Source organism: Pipistrellus kuhlii, unplaced genomic scaffold, assembly GCF_014108245.1.
Source record: "Pipistrellus kuhlii isolate mPipKuh1 unplaced genomic scaffold, mPipKuh1.p scaffold_m20_p_10, whole genome shotgun sequence".
Taxonomy (NCBI): domain Eukaryota; kingdom Metazoa; phylum Chordata; class Mammalia; order Chiroptera; family Vespertilionidae; genus Pipistrellus; species Pipistrellus kuhlii.
Genome location: NW_023425405.1, coordinates 52997333 through 53023817, shown reverse-complemented (window position 1 = coordinate 53023817; position 26485 = coordinate 52997333). Strand labels below are relative to the sequence as shown.

At 40.6% G+C, this 26485-nt stretch overlaps 1 protein-coding gene across 1 annotated transcript in view; it reads right to left on the bottom strand.

Annotated features, from left to right (window-relative positions):
- The window catches only part of POU6F2 (POU class 6 homeobox 2), a 277332-nt gene that overhangs the window by 170836 nt on the left and 80011 nt on the right, over positions 1–26485 (bottom strand). Inside the window, exons 4-5 of the mRNA XM_045575991.1 lie at positions 13962–14053; positions 12260–12488 (exon numbers count right to left, since the gene is read on the bottom strand). Coding sequence (XP_045431947.1) covers positions 12260–12488; positions 13962–14053 — 321 coding nt within the window. The remainder of the gene's footprint in view (positions 1–12259; positions 12489–13961; positions 14054–26485) is intronic.

The following is a 26485-nucleotide window of genomic DNA, read 5'->3' as shown; positions in this document are numbered from 1 at the left end:
CAAAATAAAAATATTAAGAATTTTTTTTAAATGCAAAATTCCCATATTCTTAATTTAAACATTAATAAATATAATTCTATTTAATAAAATTTAATTTTTAAAATACCCTAAATGTAGAAATTTAATAATAACCTAAAAATTAAAAAATTTTAAATTCTACATTTTTTCCTAAAATTAAAAACTTTCTTAACCTTTTTATGATTCCTGTCAATTACTTATTTTCAAGACCAAAGGTTAGATGAATAACCTTAGGCAACCACACAAAATTTGTTTTTTTTAAATAAGAAACATAAATAGGTCTCAAGAAAACCACTCAAAAATATCCCAGAGGAAATGCTAGAGAACAATATTAGATACTAGAGGCCCAGTGCATGAAATTTGTGCACTGGGGAGGGGGGATGTCACTCATCCCAGCCTGCACTCTCTCCAATCTGGACATCCCTCTCACAATCGGGAATGCTGGCTCCAATCACTTGCCTGCCTGTTTGCCTGATTGCTCCTAACTACTTTTGCCTGCCAGCCTGATCACTCCCTAACCACTCCCCTGCCAGCCTGATGGATGTCTAACTGTTCCCCTGCCAGCACGATTGCTCCCAACTGCCCTCCTCTGCTAGCCTGATCACCCACAATTGCCCTCCCCTGCTGGCCATCTTGTGGGCAGCCATCCTGTGATCACATGGGGGTGGCCATCTTGTATGAGGGTGTGATGGTCAATTTGCATATTATCTCTTTCTTATATAGGATATTTATAGTGGGCCTGTTGCTTTCCTACTAAACATTTCCAGTACTTCCATGAAGGATATTTGCAAATTTATAAAAGTTCCAAGAAACATTTGACTTAAAACACTACCATATTCAATTCAAATAATTGAAAATATTAGGAATTTTTATTTTGCTCTTTTCCTATTGGCTTAGAGAAATTGACAAAAGGAAGATAAACAGATTTTCATAGCAAAATATTAAATTGGCCCAACATAGAAATTGTGGATAAAATATATCAAAAATTGAAATATACACACAGAAAGGGAAATTCTCAGGCATCAGAAATCAAGAACAAGAAGACCATTAACTGCCATCCTGCCACCATGAATGCAGACATGGGTAAAAGCTTGGTCAGCTGATGTTTATTATCCAAAATAATACTATATATTTCATGTATGTATATAGTAAATTTATAAACATATGCACTGGAGAGATATTTGGAACTTTCTAGAAGGAAGGGAAAGCCAAGGAATAACTGTGGAGAGAAGGAGGGGTAAAGGAGCAGTTTAGCATTATTTATGATATTTAATTTGTAAGATAAAAGATCTTAAGCAAATGTGGCAGAATGTTAACATTTTAAAATTTGAGATCATTTTATTATATATTTTCCTTGATATTTGAAACTATAAAATATAACAAATTTTCAAAAGGAAAGAGAATTTTAGATTCTGATCAATGGGAATTGGTCTTAAAATTGTCAGCCTTTTTCTTTCTATATGGATAAAAATCCCAAGCAGTTTCTAAACCATAACAGAGGACTCACAAAAATGTGTTCTCTCTGATTTTTGAGACCGAAGAGCATGCTTTGTGATATTCTATTTGAAGGTCCAAAATTCAAATATGTGCTAATTACTTTTATTTTAATAAACACAGCTTTTAACCATTGCTACATGTATGTGAGATGGAGATCCTCCATGCCAGATCAATGCTATCCAATCCTATATAATAAAAGCCTAATTTGCAAATCGACCGAATGGAGGAACAACTGGTCGCTATGACGAGCACTGATCACCAGGGGGCAGATGCTCAATGCAGGAACTGCCTTCAGCCCACAGGCCCTAGGCCAGACAAAATGGGTGCTAGCAGGGGACCACCCCCTGATCACCCCTCTGGTCTTCCCACAGATCAGCTCTGATTGCCGGCCAGGCCTAGGGACCCTTCCTGTGCATGGATTTTGTGCACCAGGCCTCTAGTAGAAATATAATGTAAGCCACATATATAATTTAAAATTTTCTAGTATGCATATTAAGAAAATAAACAGATGAAATTAATTTTAATACTATATTGTATTTGACCTAACATATCCAAAATATCATTTCAACATGTTATCAAGATAAAGATATTAAGTAGATTTTTCGCATAAGTGTGGATTTTACATTTATAGCATATCTCAGTTCAGACTGGCCACATTTCTTTCTTTCTTTCTTTTTTGGCTAATTCTTTCTTTCTTTCTTTTTTGGCTAATTCTCACTTGAGGATATTTTTTTCCCATTAATTTTTAGAGAAAATGGAAGGAAGGGAGGGAGGGGGGGGAAAGAGATCTCAAGAGAGAGGAGAAATATCAATATGAGAGAGGCATATCAATTGGTTGCCTCCTACCATGCCCCAACTGGGACTGGGGATGGAACCTGTAGCCTAGGTACATGCCCTTGACTGGGAATTGAACCTGTGATGCTTTGGTGTGCAGGCCGATACTCTGACCACCGAGCAACACAAGCCAGGGCAGGACTGGCCACATTTCTGGTGCCCAATAGCCAAACGTGGCTCCTTGCTACCACACTGGCCTTTGCAGCTCTACATAAGAAAAGTAGCTCTCATTCAATGTGCACTTACTAAGTGTCAGCCTCTACACTAGCATGTTCCATACAGCTCACACTGTCCTCAAAACAGCTCTGTAAAATATCTGAGGAAAAGTAAAATAAAAAAAAGAGATGCCAATAAACATTTTTGCAGAATTAAAATACTTGTTAATAACATTTAAACAATATATGTGAGGAAAACAAAGCTCAGAAATCAAGAGTGCCTTGCCCAGGTTACACAGCTAGCAAGCTCCAGGACTGAGATTAAACCAGGTCAGTGTGACCCATGGCACACGCTATTAACCACCATGCCCAGAGGTCACTTAGGGACAGGGACTTTCTCCTTCAGTCATCTTCTCCTGACCACTTACGAGTAGCGTCTATATCAACTGGAGACCTCAAATCTTAGTCTTGGCAGACATTTGGGTTTTTAGTTGGGAAAACACCTAATCTGGGCCCAGAGCTGGTGATTTGTACACCCCTCTCTTTTGCCCCTCTCTTGTCAAGGGGCTGGAAAATGGGAACTGATTCAGCATCCCTTCAAAATAAAGTAAAATGAAGGAAAGCAGCAACTTGCAAAAGAAAGGGAAAGGCTGATGTAATTAAGCCCAAGCGCATTATAACCATCTTTGATCCTTTTGTCTATGTCTACTGCTCAACTGTTTGACAAACTTCTATTTCTAGCCTCTCCATAAAAGTCTCCCTAATTGGGGAAGTGGTACACCTTTTATGGCTTTATAATAAACTGGAGGTGAGTACCAATACGGAATCAAAGGAAGGAAAGCTCCAGTGGCTGCTGCTGCCGGGCTTGCCTTGTGAACATGGCTTATACAATATTTCATCTGTGCTGACACCTTTCATTCTCAATTATTTGGCTGCTGTCAAAACAAATCAATCAAATTATAGCACTGTGTCTTCATGTTACAATTCCATTGTAAAGTTAGGGACATTAGCTTTGAAATATATGGAAGTATAAATTTTATCTCTATTATTTATTTAATGCAACTTTCTCCCATGTGAGTTATTTTCCAAACACAGCAAACTCAAATTATCTTATGTCAAATATTGAATATATATGCGTTCTGCTAGGAATTCCTAAAATAATGGCACACAGGGGAACGAACGGAGATGCCTGAGTGTATTAATGCACCAGCACCTGTGTGCCAATCTTAATCCTGTGACAAAAGGCAAACATACAAAGTTCTTTTTCTCTGGTTGTTTATTTTTGTTTATCTAAACTTGGTGAGCACAGCTGATGAACATAATCTGGGAGATGAAGATGACACGACACCAAAGGAAAAGGTTCATGTGGAAACAAAAGGTTTCCAGAGGTTACCTTTGTTTACAGTAAGACATAATTGCCCAAGACAAACCATTTCCAAAAATTAAAACTATATTATCTAAACTGCAATTTTCTCAAGCACGGGCATCCTCTTCTTTAGCATATGTAACAATGCCCTGTGTAGCTACAGTCTACAGTCGGCATGAACCAAAGTGTTTTAAAAAGAAGGAAGAAAACACACACACACACACACATGCACAAAACAACCTCAAACATTTTCATTTTGAAATTTTAAGGCTACAACTACATTTTTAAGTAATAGATTTAAACGATTGAGTTGCTTTTCAGGAAAAGAGAAAACACTGTTGATGCCTTTATGTACAGCTCTTAAAATAGCTTCTTTATACATGGAAACTTGGCATGTCTTTAGAAGATAAAAACCAAACTGACAGTTGTTATTTTTTGGCTTCTTCTAATTGCACTCTGGCTATATAAGAGTAAGTAACAACCAAAAGTTCCATCGCGGATGTGCAGATTATGTCCAATGAAAGAGAACTAACCCCAGGGAATCACGGGCCCCAGCCTAACCTGGTTCAGGGTAGACATGCATGTTGGGAGCTCTTTCTCAGTCTCCACTGAGCCTGCATCTTCCTCTGCCAGTGGTTTGAACTGTTGTGTTCCTTCCCTACTCTGTTCTCCCCAGAAGTCTCTCCCCTCCCTGGCTAAGATCATATATATTGATGGTTTCAGGATCTCCTGCACCAAACCCTATCCTGAATTCTAGATCCATATATTTCCATTGAAAATTTATTTTCCCCCCCTTACTGTATACTTCATATTATTAATTTTCCAATTCCTAGAAACAATCGCTTTCTTTCTTTTTACTTTTTGTTGTTTGCTTTTGTACTTATGAAAAATAATAGCTCTAAAGAACATGATTATATTTCTACTTCTTGATTTCTTCAGCTTCAGGTCCATTGAAATTTTCTACAGGAAACTTGAACTAATCATGTCAAACTGAATTGGCAATCTCCCTCTCTTTCCTCTTATCATTCTAAATGTAATCCATCACAAAGTTAAGCCTCCTAAACGAGTCCTCTGCCTTTCATCCGTGACACCAGCATCCTTTCTGTCCTGGCTGCTGCAAAATCCTCCCTCCTAAGTAGGGAGTGCCTACCACAGCTCCTAGCAAATAGCAGACGCTTAGTAAGTATTTGTGCACAGCTCCTGGGAAGAGAGGAGGTTAGCTTTTCCCCAGAGAGGGCTGAGGAACAGTAGCTGCGATTTCTCACTGGGAATCTGCTCTGCAGTAGTAAATGCATGCATAAGCGAAGGCAGGACTGTGGGGAGCGGTATGGAGTTACCTCAAAAGATTACAAAAGGAACTGCCTTATGACTCCATTATTCCTCTTCTGGGAATTAACCTGAAAAAACCCGAAACAGTAATTCAAAAAAATATATGGACCCTCATGTTCGGTGCCACATTATTTATAATAGCCAAGAACTGGAAACAGCCCAAGTGTCCAGCAGATGAATGGATTAAAAAACAAAACAAAAACAAACCTGGAATACTATGTGGCTGTAAAAAGGAAGAAAATCTTATCCTTTGTGACAAAGATGGACCTGAGAACATTATGCTAAGTGAAATAAGCCAGTCAGAGAAAGACAAGCACCATATGGTTCACTCACATGTGGAATTTAATGATCAAACTGAACTACCAAGCAAAATAGAGACAGACTTATAGATAGCAGTCAGATTTCTCTGGAAGAGTGGGGAGGAGTGGAGAGATTGAGCAAAACAAAGGGAGAGACCTCATAACATGGACAACAGTGTGGTGATTGCAGAGGTGGGCGGGATGGCAGGCAGTGGGAAAGGACATAGAGGGGATAAAAAGGGATGGAAAAATTAAATTTAAAAATAAACATGTATAGAACACTTTTAAAAAGAGAGAGAAGGCAGGACTTTCTTGGGGAGTATTATTCCTCTATTCTCTAAACATGGGGCAGAGGGGAAGTGAGGGACCATCTCTAATTTCCCTATTTTCAGAACCTCCCACTTCCTGCCCATACAGAAGTACCCTGCAATTGGTTCCAGAGAAAAATCTGAAAAAATAGTCCCAATGTCCTCTCGTCCGTGACAATGGAGTGAGACTAAGAAACACGTGCAGCCTCCCCTTTTGGCCATCTTGAAAGGAACTCGTCTTGGAATCCAATCCTGATGGCACCTCCCAGTGTACTCACATTGCTAGATATCATCAAGAGCCCTGATGGATTTACAGAATTATGTGCAAACCCGGGTTCACCTTACTCCCCTGTCTTTTGCTTTGAAAATAAATGCGTTGGCTTTGCGTTGACATTTATGTGGCAGCTGGAAACCATTATCCCATGACAATGCTTTATTCCATTGACAGTATCTTTTCCTACCCAGTAGAGTAGTCATACTCCTCATTCATGTGCTTCTGGTTTAATTTAGGCCCCAGTGCCTCAGCAATGCCTGCTTCCAGGATAGTGTACTGGGGAACAGGCTCTCCTGTACTTTAAATAGTCTGAAGCTTCAGAGATACGAAGGTTTAAAAACTGCCAGAGTTAGACACATGGCACCAGCTTTCTGTAACTTCTTTATGGTGGATTTGGCATTCCTGGACAGGATGGCCTGTGGGGCTCCTCTGAGTAACAGTGCAAATATGAATTTATATACTACGTATTTTTAATATTGGACTCTGTGCACATGCCACAAGCCAGAGGTTGAGAAATCATCGCATGCTAAAAGCCAGAGCCCATTCTCCTCATGTCTGTGGTAGGCACTGCATTGTCCTTTACCCTTCCTGTGGCTGATATGAGACCTCTGCCCCTGGAAATGCGATGCCCCTGGAAATGCATTGTTCTGAACGTGAGCATCACGAGACCAGCACCAAAGTAAATCACGAGGAACAGCATCGCACATGGTCGCCTACTTGTTTTCCTCTTCAAGAACAATACCAGAAGGATCAGTCCACTTTCCCATCCCCCTCCCCACCCGACTCCACTCCCTGCCAACAATTTCTCCTGTGGTCAATAAAGTCAAGCATTTAAAGGCAATTGTATTAATATTAAATGTTGCTCATGCATAATGAATGTCTAGAGATGCTTGGTGGTTGTATTGTTTTTAATTTGAGAATTAATCCACTTTGAGTTGAGAGATGCTTTCTTACAAAGGTGGCTAGAAGGTCAAGACAACAGACCCCGAGACAACGTTGTCAATGCTAGTAACGGCGTTTTGGATATGATCTTTCACCTGAATGAATACATAGTATTCTGATTTTGAAGTAATACTTATTAGTGTAGAATCGTGAAGAAGGAAAGCCATCACCCATAACATCTGTCTAGAGTTCACAAGTAACACTTCGTTGTATATGCTATTTCTCTTTTCATATTTCTGTGGTGTATTGGGGAGGGGCTTCTTTTAAACAATTGGGATCAAAATGGTGTGCATGTGAAATCTTTATTTTAGTGTTAGCATTTGCTTCTGAGAAACAGAGCCATCAACACGTTCTTAAATGGGACAATCTGAGTTTCTCATTTCCACGAGGAGTTTCCTAGCTTTCATTTTATTAGTAGTTTTGTACTCAACCGTTATTTTTAATATTTGAGGGAACAGAAGTACTGGGGCTGAGGTACAAGGAAGATGATAGGTTTGATGCTTTCCGGGGAAAGAGTGCTTCAGGCAGAGGGCACAGCCTGAGCAAAGGGTTCCTGGGTAGGAGTATATTCAAAAAGCACCAGGGAAGCCAGGAACCCTCACATCAAGGTTGACTGAATTGCAAGAGAGAGAGGTGTAGAAGTGAGAAAGCAACATAAATTAGACTGAAGATGTATGTCTTGGAAAAACCTTTGGCACATGGAACTGACTAAAAAGCAAAAGGATCAGAAGCATTCTTGGATTCTGAGAGAACTAGATTCCCAAGGAAGCTACAAATCTTTAACTGTTAAAAACTTCAAGCAACTGTTGGCCTACAAAGAAATGTATATTCCTCAAATTTTTCTTCAGATGTGGCCCAGGAAGATAATGAGCAGGGAAGGGTCTCCAGCAGTGCAGACAAGGGTCTTCCCCAGAGGCACTCAATCTCCCCAGGGGAGAGGGCCAGCAGGAAGTCTGCCTACTGGGACACAGGAATGGCTATGGATACACAAAGTGTGGCATATTCTTACAATGGAACACTACCTGGAAATGAAAGAAACTACAGATCTATAATACACAACAACATGAGTGAATCGCAAAGACATTATGCCCAGCAAGAAAAGCCAGGCATGGAAGAATATATACTGCACAGATCCATTTATATGAAGTTCTAGAACAGACAAAACTAATGCACAGTTACAGGAAGCAGATCAGAGCTGCCTTATTAGAGAGAGGTATTGACTGCAAAGAGACAAAAGGGAACATTTTGGAGAAAACGAAATGTGTTATGTACTGACTGTGGTGGATGGAGGTTGCAGGGTATACACAATTATTAAAACTCATTGAGCTGAGCACCTAAGATTCGTGAATTTTATCATATATAAATAACACCTCAGTTAAAACAACAAAGCAAACAAAAAGGAAATATGTAACTTGCACATGAAATTCCTAATCTCAAAATTAGTCCCACATACTTTACTTGGCACAGCCTTTAATTTGGAGACTCACAGAAATCCGAGGCAAGTTTCAATCCAGTGCTAAGGGTAGGAGAAACTATCCTTGGCCTTGAGTTTCAACTTTCTTTGAATCTAATTGCTTTTCCAAGCTCTAAGGTAAGCAGCACTCTCTAATATACTTCTTGGTAATTAATTTAAGTGTTGTGCTGGAGTTAACTGGAATGTTCATAATTTGACATAAATCTCCTAGGTAGCACATTTATATTCTCCATTTATGTTGCCCTTAGTGATTAGCGGGTTATTCCACCTGGCCTGGGAGATGAGAACAAGTCACTACCCTGAATCATCTATCCTAAATGTAGACCTACCTTTGCTGCCCCACTAACCCCTTTGCTAATTGTGGTCACTTGTACTGAGGCTATATTTATCTACATTTTCTCCTCTAATAATAATTTTAAAAAAGCAACACACACACACACACACACACACACACACACACACACACAAAGTCCAACACATTTGCATGAATTCTACAATGAGGACTTTGTTTTATCACATTAAATAATCATCTAGTTTCCATAGTAGGGCAAATACAAATTACATTTATAGTACAGCTATCTGTGTTTCAAAGTAATAAGTAAAATGGAAGACACTGCTTTATAAAGAAGTTTATAAAGTATGTGACAGAGAACACTTAGCCATTTTCTTCATCTGAGGTTTATTGTCATCATTAGTCTTATTTGACAGGTATGGGTTTGCTGACAGTCACCTAATACCAAATCCCCATGAGCACTCAGTAGAAAAAGGATACAAAGTAGTGATAGTGGGAGGTATGTAGAAAGGGAAAAGGTTCTCAGAAGTAAGACGGGAGAGAACACGAACTTCACCTACTTCATTCCTATGTCTTATCTGAGTTTGGGGCACTTCTGGGCTTGAATTCAAGTCAGAATTCCAACTGGCTTCCCTTAAAATATTCAGAACCTAGACCCCACCTTTAACATGTCTTTGACTTCAGGGTTAGTCTCAGTCTCAGTTTATGCCTATAGGAGGTCCTTACAGGTCTGTACTGTTCAGAGCCCCTTCCATTGATGAGGGAGGCCCAAGCATGTTTCTTAAACATGTTGCCCGTGTTCCACGCCATGTCATCCAGGCTTCCCCTCCCACACCCTTCACATTACAGGTAGACACTTCAACATGGAACAGTCAATCTTTAGTCTGGCCAGTGACTGATGAGGCGGCCTGGAATGGAAAGACTCGGTCCAACCGGAACTCGAGTTGTGGGGAATTTTAGATAATCGTGGAGATAAGGATTGCACTGGAAATTTCCTAAAGGTACATGATTTGGAAAGATGCATATTCTCGAAGGAGACAAAATGGGACATGAGTGGCCCAAAATGAGGGGTTAGTCAAAAGTCAACTAATATGGTACAGGACAGGCAAGAGGAGGAGCAGGCTGAGGAGATAGGTTTTAGTCACTCTGGACATGGAGATCAGCCTCTGCCTGCTCAGAGGGGAGAATGATACAGCTTGCAGCCCATTGGTTCACTGGATTGTCTAATCCCCAAGTCTCATTCCATGAGCACGGAGGCAGGGATACAGGGCTATCCCTAAAACTCTGCAAGATTTTTAACTCCCTACTCCCATCTGTTTTCGTACAGGAAGATCCCATCATTGATGAGACAAGAGTGCATCTCATTCTTGAATGGGAAGATCAGAGGAGAAGGGAAAACAGCCACAGGCCATGCAGATGGGTTTTCTTTTTCAGCAACGGAAAGCTTTTGCTGGATAAGACCTTGGAGCAATCGTTTCAGTAATGCTTCAGTTATGCAAGAGAACACCCCTTGGTTTTGGGGACAGAACAGAAGGAAGAATATTACCAATAAATTATTCTGTTCACTCACTATTCCCTTTTAGAGGCCTGGGGTGGTTAGGCACAATAACATTAATGAGGGCCCTTTTCAGTCACATGACTCACCATCACCCTGAGATGCTCAGAATCCAGAGATAGTTGGAGTTTCCAAATGAACTTTGAAAAAGCTCCCAGACCAGCTTGACCATCAACTCCCATACACTTCTGAAGATGCGGCCATAGGGAAACGATGAGCAGCACCAACGGATAAAAGAGCTAGAGCTTTTACTGAACTTACAGCACTTAATGAGGACCTTGGGATCATTTTCTGAAACCAAAGATGCCAAAAAGAGCCAAATTCCATACTATAAGCTAATACTAAAATGGATATTGAGAGAGAGAGAGAGAGAGAGAGAGAGAGAGAGAGAGAGAGAGAGAAAGAGAGAAAAGGAACATCTTGATGGAAGTTCATACTGGACCAGTTGCTAATCCTGAACCCTTAAAATAACAAAGTAATAAAGCCTTAAGAATACCAAACTGTAATAAAGACATAACAAGCCTGTTTTTTTGGACTCTACTTTGGTGTCTATTTTAACCAAGCAGGACTAATCCATGTCCTACAACCAAGCTCCACAAGCTTATGTTTATTTATAATATCCAATATTCCCATACGCGCCAATGTTCCAAATGGAAGGTTGCATTTAGATAATGGCTATTTCTTCATTAAGATTTCATCATCCACCTACATTAAAAAGCTTCTCCCTACACTTTGCTGCTGCTGCTTTCAACTTGTTTATTCCTGCCTTATTTGCTTAATCTTGAGATCCTAGCTTCCCAGGCACTCTCAAATTTGAAACAAGCAAAGTTTGTGCATTAATGTGTCCTGGGCATGTATGATTTATGAATGGCAGCTTTCTTGGCACAGTTTAATGGTATAAAAAAGACTTTGTTTTACATTAAAGTAAAAGTCAAGAAGTGGCAACAGTGGATGGGATATTAGAACATAATAGTGTGTAAAGAAATTTGGGTCAAGAGTTAACCAGTTCTTACTTGGTCTATTTCTTAATCTGTGGACTGATGCTATGACCAATTTAATTGGTTATAAGGAACCCTAACATTTGATCAACTAAAAAGTACTTCATATTGTTGTTCTAAAAACTTACCCAACCAAACTCTCACTCTGCAGAAAAAAACTTAGTCGTTAACATTTATATCAATGCAGAAAACAAATATATTTGACTAATCAAAAATAAATGTTTTCTCTTTGTTAAGCATCCTAACCAAGTTTTTCCTCTTTAGGACTCATTTGTAAGTCAGTTTATCGATTATTGTTATAAAATCTTTTAAATAAAAGTAAAAAATCTTCATACTAACAAGAATAACACGCTTTCTGAGTAAAGTTAGAGTCCAACTTTTGCTATATGCTCATGCAACAGAAAGACTCAATATTCGAATTCTACTTTTCTTATTATAAACTATGATCTCAAATAATATAATTTTAAAAATAATTATAACTAAAATATACTTAGTAAGCAAATAATAATTAAACTAATTATTCCAAACAATACCTTGTTGAGATGTTCCAACCATCTCCTACACAAAGCAGTCATGTCTAACCTTTCTTGGAAGATGACCAAATTGAAGAACTCCTGAGATCATAATTCAAGTCTTCAAATAACAACATAATAATTTTACATGTAAATTTTTATGTCATGCAATGATAGCTCATAAATGCTTCCAGCAGACCTGAAATTAATCGTAGGAAATGAGAACTCATAAAGCCCAGGGCTTGAGCAAGCTAAGGACTCACAAGACAACTTGATACTTTGCTCCCTACAAAAGCCTCTTATATCCTGTATAGAAGAAACAGCTCTGAACTACATTCAATATTCAGAGTACTTGCCCACTGCAATGAACACCAGCCCTACGTGGCACACAGACACAGTGGGTTACCTTGTAGATTTTGCAATGGCAGGGTCATAATGCCTCCAGCTGCAGCTGCTGCTACCAGCCCTTGGATGTTGGTGAGATTCGCAGTAGGTAGTGTGAGGACGAGTCCTTGTTGCCCTCCAAGCTGTCCGGCCATGTTGAAAGGGATGAGAATAGGCTGGTTCAGGGCGGGTGTGCCCCCTGGCATCACACCAGCGACAGCTGAGGCTAACTGCTGTGCCGTCAGAAGTGGCTGCAAGGAAACATAATCCTCGATCACTTTCCATTGGAACCAAGGCATGGGCTTTTAGAGCAAATTTTTCTTCTACTTATGTGGGGTCAAAAAGTTCCTGAACAAGTAGTGAAGAAACATACTCTGGTCCAGGAAAAAAAAAATAAGTTGACTGATAGGGAAAAAGAAAAAAGAAAATCACATTTATTTATATTTTTGGAAAATTCCATTTGGTTCTAACATCCTCTAAGGAGTTCTACAGCCAAAACCGGTTTGGCTCAATGGATAGAGCGTAGGCCTGCAGACTGAAAGGACCCAGGTTGGATTCTGGTCAAGGGCACGTACCTTGGTTGCAGGCACATCCCCAGTGGGGGGTGTACAAGAGGCAGCTGGTCGATGACTCTCTCTCATCGACGTTTCTAACTCTCTATCCCTCTCAATTCCTCTCTGTGCAAAATCAATAAAATATATTTAAAAATAATAATAGCTTACACTTATATATTACTAGTAGCCCTGTGCACAAATTTGTGCACCAGTAGCTGGCCAGTAGCTCTCAGATTACTGCCCTGCCCTCTTTTACTTCCCCCTGACCTCCTCCCTCTGCAGACCCCTCTCATAGCTTCCTGTCCTCTCACCCTTGTGCTCCAATATGGACAGTGGGATTTGAGGCTATCATGGAACTTGGTGGCACTGGAACAAGAAAGTCAAGACAACCCATGTTCTAAACTTGGGTTTTCAAGCCTTGAGCTGGTGAGCCCTCAAAGTACTGAAAGTGATAAATTTCTAGGAACAAAACATAACAAAAAAAGAGAGAGAAAGGCTCGAAGATCAGCCTCTTTTCCCATCAATTAGGGTGAACTCTGAAAGCTTCACACTAAATAACAGAGGTAAAAAGGAAAAAAAAAGCTCAGCCTTTTATAATTGTGTTCTATATCTCCATGCTCTCCATGTAACCATGGGCTGCAAAAACCCCCCACAAATATTAGACTTTTTAAAAAATAATGAATGTATTTCTTTATTAATGCAGGGCTGTATGTGATGTACAGTATTGTCAAACCCAATAAGCTGAACTTGCATTAAAATTGCATTAACTTTGTTATATTAAGTTATGTCTTATATTGCAAAAATGGCTATAGTAAGGTTGAAATAACTTAATTTTCTTCACACTCCGGTCATTAAAGTTTTACTTTCTAGAAAACTGCACAGTAACTAACAGCTCAGTTGTAGTGGGTCTTAAGAAGAAAAAGAAAACAGGGTTCCAGATGATTAAAATGAACATTTCCTGTAAAAAAAGAGAAAATTTCTGCCAACTCACTTCTTCTTGATGGTATCTAATAAATAAGGTAGTCATACAGCTTCCCATACAAATATTAATCACCATCTTTTCTCCGTTGGAGTTAATTGGATTGAACTCATTATTATTTACTTGCTTCTTTATATAGTTAAATCATTCTATCTATACAGCCTAATGGAAAGCACTTGAGAGATACTGACCTGTGGCCCCACCGGGAATGGCGGGTGGGTCTGACTGGCCTGGGGGTGGTCAGGAGTGCCTGGGTCTGATAGTGCTGGGTTTCCTCTGGCCCCTGGAATCCAAAAGAGAAGTGCTCCTTTAATACACAAGCCAGCCTGGGAACTGCACAAGACCCCTCTTCCCGAGACACCCCATAGCATCAAGGCACAGATGACTTGCCAGAGTGGGTTATCAAAGCACCAGCACTCACATCGCCCGTCTACATACATTTTCCTAAGGACCATACAGCATGGCCCAAGTTATTCCAGGAAGTAGCAAGCGATGACTGCAGGGAGAGTGACATTATCGACAGTGGTGCCAATGGGCTTGTGTTACACATCAGTTTGCACAGGGTACACCAAGGCATGGATTATGTGGGAAACTGCATCCTTTTTAAAAATTTAAATATATATTTTTTATTGTGGATAACATTACAAATGTCTCCCACTTTACTGTCTTTTACCCACCTACCGACCCACCCAGGTCTTCACCCCCTATTGCCTGTGTCCATGGGCTATGCATATATGTACATAAGTCTTTGGTTTATCTCTTCTCATCCCCCCAAACCTCACACTGATGTATGTCAGTCTGTTCCATGCCTCCATGCCTTACGCATAGGTGGGAGACAGCTAATCTGATTCTCCAAAGCCAGAGACAGCATGGTCTCAGACATGACCAAGTACAATCACACTGTTCCTTCATATGACTTCATACACTTCCGCTCTTCTCCATACACCGTCAGGAAACGAATCTCACATGTGTGTTTCCTAGAAACAAAGCCTTTTTCAATGTCACCATATGTGATGTCCTAAAAAAAGAATATGGGTCTCTTCCTGGTGCTACCTGAAGCAATAAGAACCCTACACAACCTCTGAGCATGGAACACAACTTACTTCCTTTGCTGAAATCCTGTTGGACACCAAAGCATAGGATAGGAAGTGCCACCCAAACAGCAGCACTTTTGAGCCTTCTTAAACATTATCGCTTCTCTGTGTGGGCTTAGGTGCTTTTTTTTTTTTTTTTTTTTTTTTTTTTTTTTCAGGACAACGCATATAGCAGGTAAGACAGTGGCAGGACAATAAATACACAAGTAAATAAACAAATAGAGCTAGCCGTGAACTTTGAAGGATTTTAGCCGGTAGCTTTTATTTTGTTGGTGGTTGAAACCCAATTCCATGCCACCTTTAACAAGACTCTCTGTCCAGAAATTTATCCTATGAATACAAGTGGAAGACAACTCTGTGTACTGGCATGTCATGGATGACCAAGAAAAAAAAAGATATGACTCTGTCACATTTATAAATTTTAAAGAGGTATTATTGGCTCATTTAGAACAAATTCTCCTATATATTCTCCAAAGGGGCAGACTTATAAATAATGGAAATGTGGGGGAAAAATACTTCAGCACATTAAGATACAAATAAAATTGACTGCTACATATTATTCAATTGACTTCTATCTCCACTGCGATGTGTCAATCATAATGGCATTTCATAACAGGATTAAGCAATAAATGTGCAAAGCCATTATGCAGAAATCTGAAAATCTGATTAATTTGTAATATTTGTGTGTGTGCAGAAAGTCAGGAGTGGACATTGCTTGGGGAATACTTACAAGCATTCTATTGAAATTTCTAAATTGATTTGGAGCAAACTAATAAAAACACAGACTTGCTGACATTTTATAAAGTGAATTCTGTCAAAATATGTTTGGCATTTTAATGATTGCTGTCATTTAATAACAAGGGTTAGATGACCCATCATAAGATGCCAACAATTTCCCCGTAATGTGCAGAAGATCTTTCCTTTAGATTTTTTATATGTGATTTACTTATTGTGCTTGACTAGCAGGGCACTTTAAACTAGAAGCTGTATTGAGCATCGTAAATATCCACAATTTCTCTTCTTATATACCCAAAGTCTTATTTTGTCTTAAAGTTCTCAGCAAAGCTTTATGTATTTTTATAGAACTAACCAGGTCCAAAGTGATGCTTTTGGTCAAATATTCAGATTAGTAAATTCTCAAATAGCTAAAACCCCACTTTAGTTTAGTTTTATGTTTTAAATTTTTGGTCGCTTCCCCATACTCACCAGATATGGGTTTTTACTCAAGACTGTGAAAAGAGAGTTTTATATTGCACAGCAGAGAAAAACCCTTTATACCATTAAAAACTATATGTAATTAAAAAATTTCTATGCCTTGTCAGGTCCTTCAGTTTCATATTTCGTTCATGAGTACCACACCCATTTTGGACTCTGTTCCTAACGACATACCATTGTAGGGCTTAGGATCTGTCCCATACAGGTAACTGTGTCAACAAGAGTGTGTGTTTGTTCCCGTAACTTCACACAGATTACACCTGCTTACATTTTATTCTCTGTGGCTGGAGGCCCTCACTAGCGTACAACAGCTTGTTTCGAGGCTGGTTATTTTGAAAAACCATGTTCAGTGCAGTACAGGGCAATTCCACACAATTTTATGTGTAAAATGAAGTCTTTCACAAGCCCTAGAAGAGATTATGTATGCTTTCCTGCCCGGATCAAAAGGTAATGTTTCTTCTTAATGCACATCTCCATGTTCCCCTAGCACATGTATATCACGCTTAACTTTGTAGGACCATAAACCAATCTGTCTGGCTGTAAGGCAGCTCCCAATTCAGGGGTCTTCTTGGAGCCAGTGGGGGAATTTAGCAGTCAGAATGGATAAATGACGTTGGCAAAGGGTTTCAGAGAGATTTGAAGCAGTGCTTAGCCTATGTCAGCAGAGAACTTGAGGTTAGCTATTCCCAGGGGCACAGATATAAAAACAGGAACTTAAATGGTTGAGCAAGTCCCTCCTGATCAAGTTCTAGGAAACATGTTGCCTCTCTAGGGACCAAGAATGTTCAGAAAGCTCTTAGTGGCCTGCTCAGAACTTAATAGTCTATGTTTTTCAGGCAGCAGCTATGAACTCCAATAGGGCAAGACTGTGTTCACCAGCTCAGCACTTATATCCAGGTGCACTGAAGGCATGTCACTCACTTTGAGTCTTCTCTCAATAGAAATGGAGGCTTGGCTTTTAATGTGGGAGTGGTATGATTCCTTCAAGAGAGGAGGTATTGGCATCCACTTGACTTTTTACTACAATTTAGCATAAACCTTGGAAATAACTTTAAATCATTAGCTTGGTGCCAAATTTTACCTCAATTCCAATTTAGATATTAAAAGCAGTTTGTTGTATAACTTAAAAGCAAGGACTCTTTTTTTTTTTTCTTTTGAGGGAAAGAGCAAGAAAGTAGAAGGGAAGGTCGAAGGTTTGGGGAGAGAGAGAGAGAAGGGAGGGGAGGAAGGGAGGGAGGGAGGATGAGAGAGAGAGTGAGAGAGAGAGAGAGAGAGAGAGAGAGAGAGAGAGAGAGAGAGAAACATCAATGTGAGAGAGACACTTTGATTGGTTGCCTCCCGCATGTGCACCAACAGGGGCTGGGGACTGAACTCACAACCCAAGTAGGTGCCCTTAATAGAGAGTTGAACAGAAGATCCTTTGGTGACAAGCCTGTGTTCTAAGCTAGAGTAACACCTACCAGGACAAAAAGAAAGGACTCTTAAATTTTAAGCTCTGCCTGGGTCTAAATTTAGCTCTGCTACTTCTCTAGGTACATGAATTTGGGCTTGTCTCCTCTCCTCTTTATGTGTCAGTCTCCTCTGGTAAAAGCCTGGGAAAATAACAGCACCTCCCTCATAGGATTGCTGTTGTGAGGACTGAATGAGAAAATATGTAAAATTTGGTACTGTGCATACTTTTCATATTTGTGCTCTTTCTCTTGACTATTATTAATCAACAAGATTTTTTTGTATTTAATATCACTATTTAATTTGCCCATAATATTCACCTGCCCTATGTCAACTCAATACATACTCCCATCCCTGTATGTGCAAATCCACATTCCCTCACACACTACCCGTAATACATACTCTGTACCATTTGACTGGTAAACTAGGATAAATCTTATTTTTAATTGTTAAAATAGCTGCTTGTCAGAGTATTGGCTTATTCAATACCATCCCTCCAGGGCTGATCTCCCATCTGAACCCCACAGGCTGCCTGCAGCTCACTCTGCTTTGGAGGGGCTGGGCTTTACCTGCAGAGCCCAGAGGGGTGGTATCCCAGGCGCTGGACTCCTCCCTTCAGTGCCTTCCTGAGGAGAGAGCCTCACAAGTTCCACCTCCCCACCCCACTCAAGGTCAGAGTTCCTGAGTGACTTCCCCTCGTTCCTCATGGCAAGTTACCTACTGATTTATTCATTGGGTATAACAGGTTTTCATTAAGGCAAACTAGGCCCGGCATCCCTCAGTTACTCTAAAATTAAAATAGATGTGCACCCCGATATAGAGTTCTAAATCCTATCCCCCATTTGGAATTGACTTCCAAATAATCCATTTTAAGAAACAACAAAATATTTAAAAAAATACATATATAAATTTTATTGATTTCAGAGAGGAAAGGAAAGGAAGAGAGAGACAGAAACATCAATGATGAGAGAATCATTGATCGGCTGCCTCCTGCACACCCCCCACTGGGGACCGAGCCCACAACTCAGGAATATGCCTTTGACCAGAATTGAACTCAGGACCCTTGAGTCCACAGGCTGACGCTCTATCCACTGAGCCAAACCGGCCAGGGCAACAACGAAACACTTTTTATGCTGAGAGCCTATACCTCTTTCTGAAGCCTTATCTCATTACCTTGGCAAAGAGGCTACAATGGCCATGCCATTGAGAATGAAGCAGAATTGCACATATAAATTGCTCACCATGAATAAACCAGTTCTACCTTCTCCTATGTGGTGGCCATGCCTCCCAGTCAGTGCACCATATGCTCTTGTCAATGACCAATGTATTTTTAATGAACCAGGCTCTGCAGAGGGAGCCTTTGGCTTTCTGTGCTCTCTGCATTAGCACAAACATAATCACATGAACATTACAGGAGGCCCTCAGCTTTTTCTGGTATTCATATCTTTCCTGCCCACCGTTTGTGGTTTTCACCAGTGAGTCAGGTGGTGCAAAGGTTGCTTATTATAAGATGGACAGTTGAATGCATTATTATTTTATGTTGGGCATGTGACCCCAGCTAAGCAGGGCAGAAATCCCCTCTAAATTAAACTTCCCTTTCTTTCAATTTCTTCAAGATTACTAAATGCCACGAAGGGACTTGGCATTTAGTGAAAGTGTCTGTAAAAGTCTTTTCAAAGCCATTGCCACTGCTTGCCCCTTTTTATGGCCAGTCAGGAGTTCTTCATTATACTGGCTACACACACTATTCAAGAATCCAGTGGAAATGGAGACTTTAAAGTAATAAACACACTTGAAAATCAAACGTTCATTAATTCACATAAAGGCTTGCATGTTTTCATAGGTACTTGCCATGTCACCCATTGAGGCCTGGAGGAGAGAGACTGTCTGAAGACATTAATGTGCATAATGGGTCCCTTTCTTGTCGAGGTGACTAAGTGGTTCTGCTGAGCTTTATTATAAGGCTTCAGAGATGCATGAAAAGTCAAAGTAAGATTTGGGATATCTGGATAAAGCATAACAAGAAACCCTTATGTGGACTTGATTATCTGAAAATGTTTTTGTAATATTTACCAAAGTTATTCAATATCTACTTCAGTTCTACATGGTAGACTTAGTCTACTTGTGGTATAGGAGACTTTAAATGCATTTTGTTCTCTTAAAATTTACTAAATCTTCCTCAGTCTTCTCCCAACAATTTTTAATATAATAAAAGCAGAGCTGAAGTCCTGTGATATCTGAGCCAATATAGGTCTCAATTTCTGTAAATACTTCCTCTCAGAAAGAAAAAAAGATAAAAAGGAGAGATTCATCAAACACACTCAGGTAATATTCCATGACACACTGTTGGCAGCATGTAGGGTGCTTTGGGGTATGGATTTTTCCTGATTACTGCTATGTCCACAAGAGTTTAAATTTTTTCAAGACAAAGACTCTTTCTAACTCAACTTGGTATCTCCTCCAGGCCAGCTCTGGGCCTTGGCATGTGTGTATACATACAGATGTTTACATATGATGCAGACATATGTATATATGCATATTGGTATTTATGTATGCTGTAGTGAGTTGGTATTCTTAAAGTAGTGGAGATATGTATCAATGTAAGCTGAAATCATTCCAACACATATTTTAAAGCACTTAATTTTGTCTAATTTAAAAATGCCTTTTTTAAATCTAAGAAGGCTTGCTCACTTCAACACACTTCTCCCAAGAAATGAACACTTCCTCTAACAAGTTCATTGCTAGGGGAAATGCTCAACCCTACACTCAATCCGGGGATAAACTCTTTGCTCTCAACTGATGGATGGGATTCTGGCATGGCCCTATGAATGCCAGAATCCCATCCATATACACACTGTGCTTTTATGCTCATCTACGGAGTTTTCTTTCTCATGCTCAACCCCTCACCAGGGCCAACTGCATAATTTGTGGGACTCAGTGCAAAATGAAAATGCAGGTTCCTGGTCTGAGGCTGGGAAGTCAATCTCTCTTCCCCAGGACTGCTGTCCAGATCCATGGCAGATGGGTAAAGCCGAGGGATGGCAACCTTTCTTATGGGACACCTGGACCAGGGATGGGTATGAAGCATCTTCTCAGTTGCACACTGAGCCAGGCCCCTGAGACGGGCAGAAGGGAGAAGGTGACATCCACACATGGGCTCCCAGGGCTCTGGGGACTCCAGAGGCAGGAAGCAAGTAGCCAAGAATCTAGCCTGCAGAGCGAGGAAGTAGCAGCTGGACTACTAGATGCTACAAGACCCATCCACCCACGTGCTCTTGCTGCACCAACAGACTTTCCTTACAAAGCACACGTTCAAAGATAAATGACTAAGCATTGCAATGCAGTGACCTCAGGCCACTAATCCTGCTGGGGTGGGAGCCCTATGTGCCTGCAGTGGTCACTGACCCTTAAAACAAGCCCTGCCCACAGTTCACTGTCACCGTCCGTGGATCAGATTCCATATAATTTTGAGTGACTATTTTTCCATCCAGCGGACCTCCTCATAAAGGATCCTCAGATTTTGAGAAACTGCACCTACATTTACAAATTCTTTAAGAGAGTTATTTTTCTAAATCAGCATACAATTTGAAAAAACTGTTTGTGTCTACGGGGGAATTTAGGCCTTTTTTCCCCCAACAAGAAATTGAATGTATAAATCATCAATGTGACTACTATAAATAATTATCATTGACTACATAAATATACCATTTGGTGGAAAATCAAGATGCAATATGGCTTTATTTCCTATCAATTTTCAGTTACCTATGCCGATAATGGAGCGATGGGGCACGAATTCCTCAAAAGAGAAATCATATGGAATATGTCACATGTCTTTTCCCAGTTGTAGACCTAGCTTCCTAACAGTGTTACGCTTTCACCGACAAAAACAAACAAATATTTTTCTCCCCTGACTGCCTGCTGGATCATCAACAAACTTGACAGCAAGAGAGTCCAAGGCAATGAAATTAGCTGTTGCCTATCTTTAGTGTAACATGCAAGAATTACTAAGTACCGACTTTAAATGTGCTTGAAAAATGTTCAAAGCTCTTGAGTAATCTCCTTTAAAATTTATATACTAGCTTAGGTAAAGCGTGTGTGTGTGTGTGTGTGTGTGTGTGTGTGTGTGTGTATGTGTGTGTGTGTTAGGTGGAGAAATGAGGCTGAAGAGAAGGGATGGGGAACTAGTCCTAACTTTACAAGTGTTTTTCCCGTTAAGTCACAGGCTTACTGATTTCCCCTCTCTGCCTGGAGAACGACAGAGCTAACCCTTCAGCAGCTCGGAAGTGAGGATGCAGGGAGCAGAGGTCAAATGCCCGTTTTGATTGATAGCGACTTTGTTTCAGAGCTGGGAAGACAAAACTGCCCACCTGCTTTTAAGCAGGTAAGAGGCAACCTACCTTACCTTTCAAACCCATTCTGCTGGATACGGTGTGAGCCTCCAGCAACATTTGAGTTTGTTTTCTTATATCTTTGAGGCTCTCTTTGCAGCCCTTTAGATGTATAGGGCTGCCCCCTCAAAAGGCTTATGAATTTTTGAACTCTTTTCAGTTTATTGAGATTCTTAGCTTAGCCATCCCACAAGGATACCTGGAAACCCAAGTGTGGGGATGAAGCAGAGATAGCTACATGGTAACGCGAGCCCAAACTCTAGGCTCAGGCCAAAGTGAGATGCCAATCACAGTGATGTATCATCCCTGTTCTCACAGACCTAGATGCCTTCCAGAGGTCTGAACTCTGCACAACCCTTCAGCAGCCAGGAGGCAGCTGATCTGACATTCAGAATAAGATTTAACCATGAGCTACAATAGAAAAAAAACATACATGCACATTATTTCCTTTGGAAATGATGGCCTCTGCGTGCAGTTACTTCTAATAATACCCATGGTACAACATTTCAGAGACCCCCCCAACACAGAAAACATGTGGTCCTCCTTCTTTCCTTTCTGCATCCCTCTCTCCATCCTTCATCCCTTTCTTGTTTCTTTCCTCCCTCCTTCTTTTCTTTCTTCCTTCATTTACTTCAGTGGCACTTAAGTAAAAATATACCTAAAACGTCTAACTTTTATCAGATATTTTCAATCGACTGTCAGATCCTATCTCACAAAAGTCAGAGTGACATGCATGAGAATGAAGGGAAATCAACTGTTCGTGAGGAATGTGCTCCATCACAGTAATAACCCTCGGCCACTCTCACCCCTGCAGTGGGGAAGGACTCCCAGGCAGGAAGTTCACAGTAAGAACCAGTCTTACATTCTTAAAGGGAAGCATATTTATCCTTTTTAGAACACAACCAAACTGAAGTAAAATGTAGCCCAATATCCTTGCTCTGTGATTTATGGAAATTTTCCTGACACCTTTTCCTTCCATATCCATATCTTTGCTTTGTTTTTTTTTTTTTTTCCCTTTGAGAGGGTCCATACAGATAAGAGTCTGGCCTAACCATTTCAGTTATTTGCTCTCTGAACACTACTTTTGTGTGTGTGCAAAAGTAGCCAGAGCGCCAATTTGAAAAGAGGGAATAAGATTTTTGAGTCCCTTAAAGCTAAAATAAAACTGCAGTTCTACACTGATACTGCGAAAGGGTAGCATTTGCAGTCACTCTTGTGTGCAAGTAGAGATTGGTGCAAGTGGGACCATTTAGAACTCAGCAAAGGGCAGGCAGGAAGAAACCCTAAAGGAATTACATCGCATGAAATTGTAGCATCACACACAGTTAGCAACCCCTTATGGTAATGGAGCTTCTCTGACAGCATGACAACACAAAATTGTGCAGGAAGAGAAGGATGTCGCACAACTCAGTAAGAACAAATTACCAAGCGCTACAAAACCGTCTTCAGAGATACAGCAATAAAACATGGCATCTGTAGTAAGTTTGAGTAGATCTAGAATGCTAAAAACTCAAATTAATGGTCCATCCATAGATTATTGGTCAGATTCCCCCCTTCCCCACTTGAGAGTTGGTTATAAAAAAAAAACCAAGCAGCCAAACGACTATTTCAATTCCTGTGTCTCTGGCCATTTTGCTCTTACTTTGTCTATTTATTTCTCAGTATTATGGTAATTGAAAAAGTATCTATTGCTAAAGATGCTATTGAGTGCATCCAGAGAGTGTTTTATCACCAAAATATTTAGGTCAGATTCTTTTATCCTTTTAGCAAAACATTATTTTGTCATCCTCTTGTTCTGAAAAATTTGTTCCACTCAAAGTCAAATAGAACAAAGACTTCACAGGACTTGTTTAGGTTATTTTTCAATTGTTATATTAACTCTATTACATGACAACTTCAAAAGTGTAACAACTTCTCTTTGTTATTTTAAGCTATAATATTTTGGGATATCTGTCAAAGTTCACATTATAAAAATATGTCTACTAAGCATGACTTGGACTCAGATTATAACTTGTTTTGAGCCCAAATAATTTTAAAATCTACTTCTTGGGTTACATTTGACTTTAGAACTGTAGGTTCTGATGTAAAATAAGAAACAGAGCAAGCTGCTCACTACAATGGTGAAAAGGTGAAATAGTGAAAGAACAGGTGTCCAATCATTTCAAAATATATGTCATATTTCATCAAATCCAGGATACTATTGATATAAAACTCATGAATATTTCCACTAAGAAATAAATGATCTTCCAAATAAGCCATGATTACTATAAAAGACATCCCAATTTTTCCCACAAATCTTCTTTTTAAGATGTCACATTATAATATGAAGGAAAAATCAGTGCATCTTGGAATTAATAAAATATAGACTGAGTGGCTTGATTATTATGGTATCTGAACTCATAATAATCTGGCCCCTCAGTATATATCCTATATTAGGGGGTGTCGAACTCAATCAGAGAAGGGGCCAAAATCTAAAATCCAGCCTAAATCGCGGGCAGAATGGTTTACTGAACAGTCATAAACTGTCATTTTGATGGAAACGCAGCGGAGTGCAGTGATGACAGCGCGGTGCGGGCCACATTGCAAGGCCTGGCGGGACGGATTTGGCCCACGGGCCTTGTGTTTGACACATGTGTCCTATATAATAAAAGGCTAATATGCAAACTGTCCCCTCTACCAGGAGTTCAACCAGCAGGCAGGCCAGCCAACTGCCCATGTCCCCTCCCCCTGGCCAAGCTGGCTGGACCTCACCCATGCATGAATTCATGCACCAGGCCTCTAATTCTCTCTCTCTCTCTCTCTCTTTCTCTCTCTCTCTCACACACACACACACACACACAGAGTAAACACTCAATACATGTGAGTTTTCTCATCATTACTATTTTTTTTGGAGGGAGACAGAGACCCACTGGGCTCTGAATTGTGAGGTGTGTCAGCCAGGTTGTCAGTTCTCGTACACACAGCAGGTGGCACTCCAGGTGGCAGAAACATGGTCACAACTGTATCAGCAATGCCTCTAGGGCAGGGTAGAACCCACAAGTGTGTCGTGAGAGGGACACAGGGACAGGAAGATGCAGAACTTGACAGCAACCTCCCTTACTGGTCTGCAAAGACTCTGTGACAGGAGGCTGACAGGCACTATTCACAGTTCAGACACAAGGGAGATGCAGCTCAGGACTGATGTACATGCATCATGTGTGAGCTGCAGTGGAAAAGAATTAAAGCCTTTATATAGAACAGATGTATCATTTTCAGGACAATGTCTGGCAGTGATGGCTTTGGCCCCCAACTGTCCTCCATTGCAGGCCTGGTCCCCGCCCCCCAACTGTCCTCTACTGCTGGCTTAGTCCCTGCCCCCCAACTGCCCTTTCCTGCTGGCCTGAACTTCCCTCCCTTGCCAGTCTCGTTACCCCTAACTGTCCTCCCCTGCTGGCCTGATTGCCCCTAACTGTCCTCCCCTGCAGGTCTGGCCACCCCTAACTGCCCTCTCTGCTAACCTGGTCGCCCCTAACTATCCTCCCCTGCAGGTTTGGTCACCCTTAACTGCCCTCCCCTGCAGGCCTGGTTGCCCCCAACTGCCCTCCTCTGCAGGCCTGGTCACCCCTAACTGCCCTCCCCTTCAGGCCTGGTTCCTCCCAACTGCCCTTCCCTGCAGGCCTTGTGCTTCCCAACTGCTCTCCCCTGCTGGCCATCTTGTGGTGGCCATCTTGAGTCCACATGGGGGTGGCCATCTTTGACCTCATAGGGGCGGCCATATTGTGTGTTAGAGGGATGGTCATTTTGTATATTACCTCTTTATTATATAGGATCTTTATTTTTTGGTAAGAACATTTAACATGAGATCTGAGTCCTAAGATCTGGTTGTGAGCTCTACCCACCTCATCCAAAAATTGGGATGCTAATACTATTCTCTGATCATTCATTCCTCACGATATTAAGTTTTCACTAGGTGGTAGGTGTTTTCAAGGTGCTAGGGACACATGAAAATAATACTGCATTGTCTCATTTCTCCTCATTATTTAATTAATTTGCTCGTTTGCAACAAATATTTACTGAATAATGACCAGATATGCCTCCTGAGCCTTTTAGATTTATAGCCTACCAGGGAAACTATGCACTAAACGAATAGTTAAACAAAGAGTTATTTCAGAAGGTGCCCTGAACAAGGCTCCAGGGAACTCCAGAGAACTAGGGGCAGCATCAGGCTCTCCCTCTTTATTTCCACCATTCCAACCATCAAAAGAAGATGTTTGGGAAGAGTTTATCTAATTCTTATCAAACTTCCTTTGAGACATATCCTTCATGCTTAAAAAGACAAAAGCTGTAATATAACCCTAAAACGGAAATGTAAAGACCTTTAATCCAATGTGCTGGCACAGTGGTCGGCAAACTCATTAGTCCACAGAGCCAAATATCAATGGGACAACGATTGAAATTTCTTTTGAGAGCCAAACCTTTTAACTTAAACTTCTTCTGACGCCACTTCTTCAAAATAGACTCGTCCAGGCAGTGGTGTTTTGTGGAAGAGCCACACTCAAGGGGCCAAAGAGCCGCATGTGGCTTGCGAGC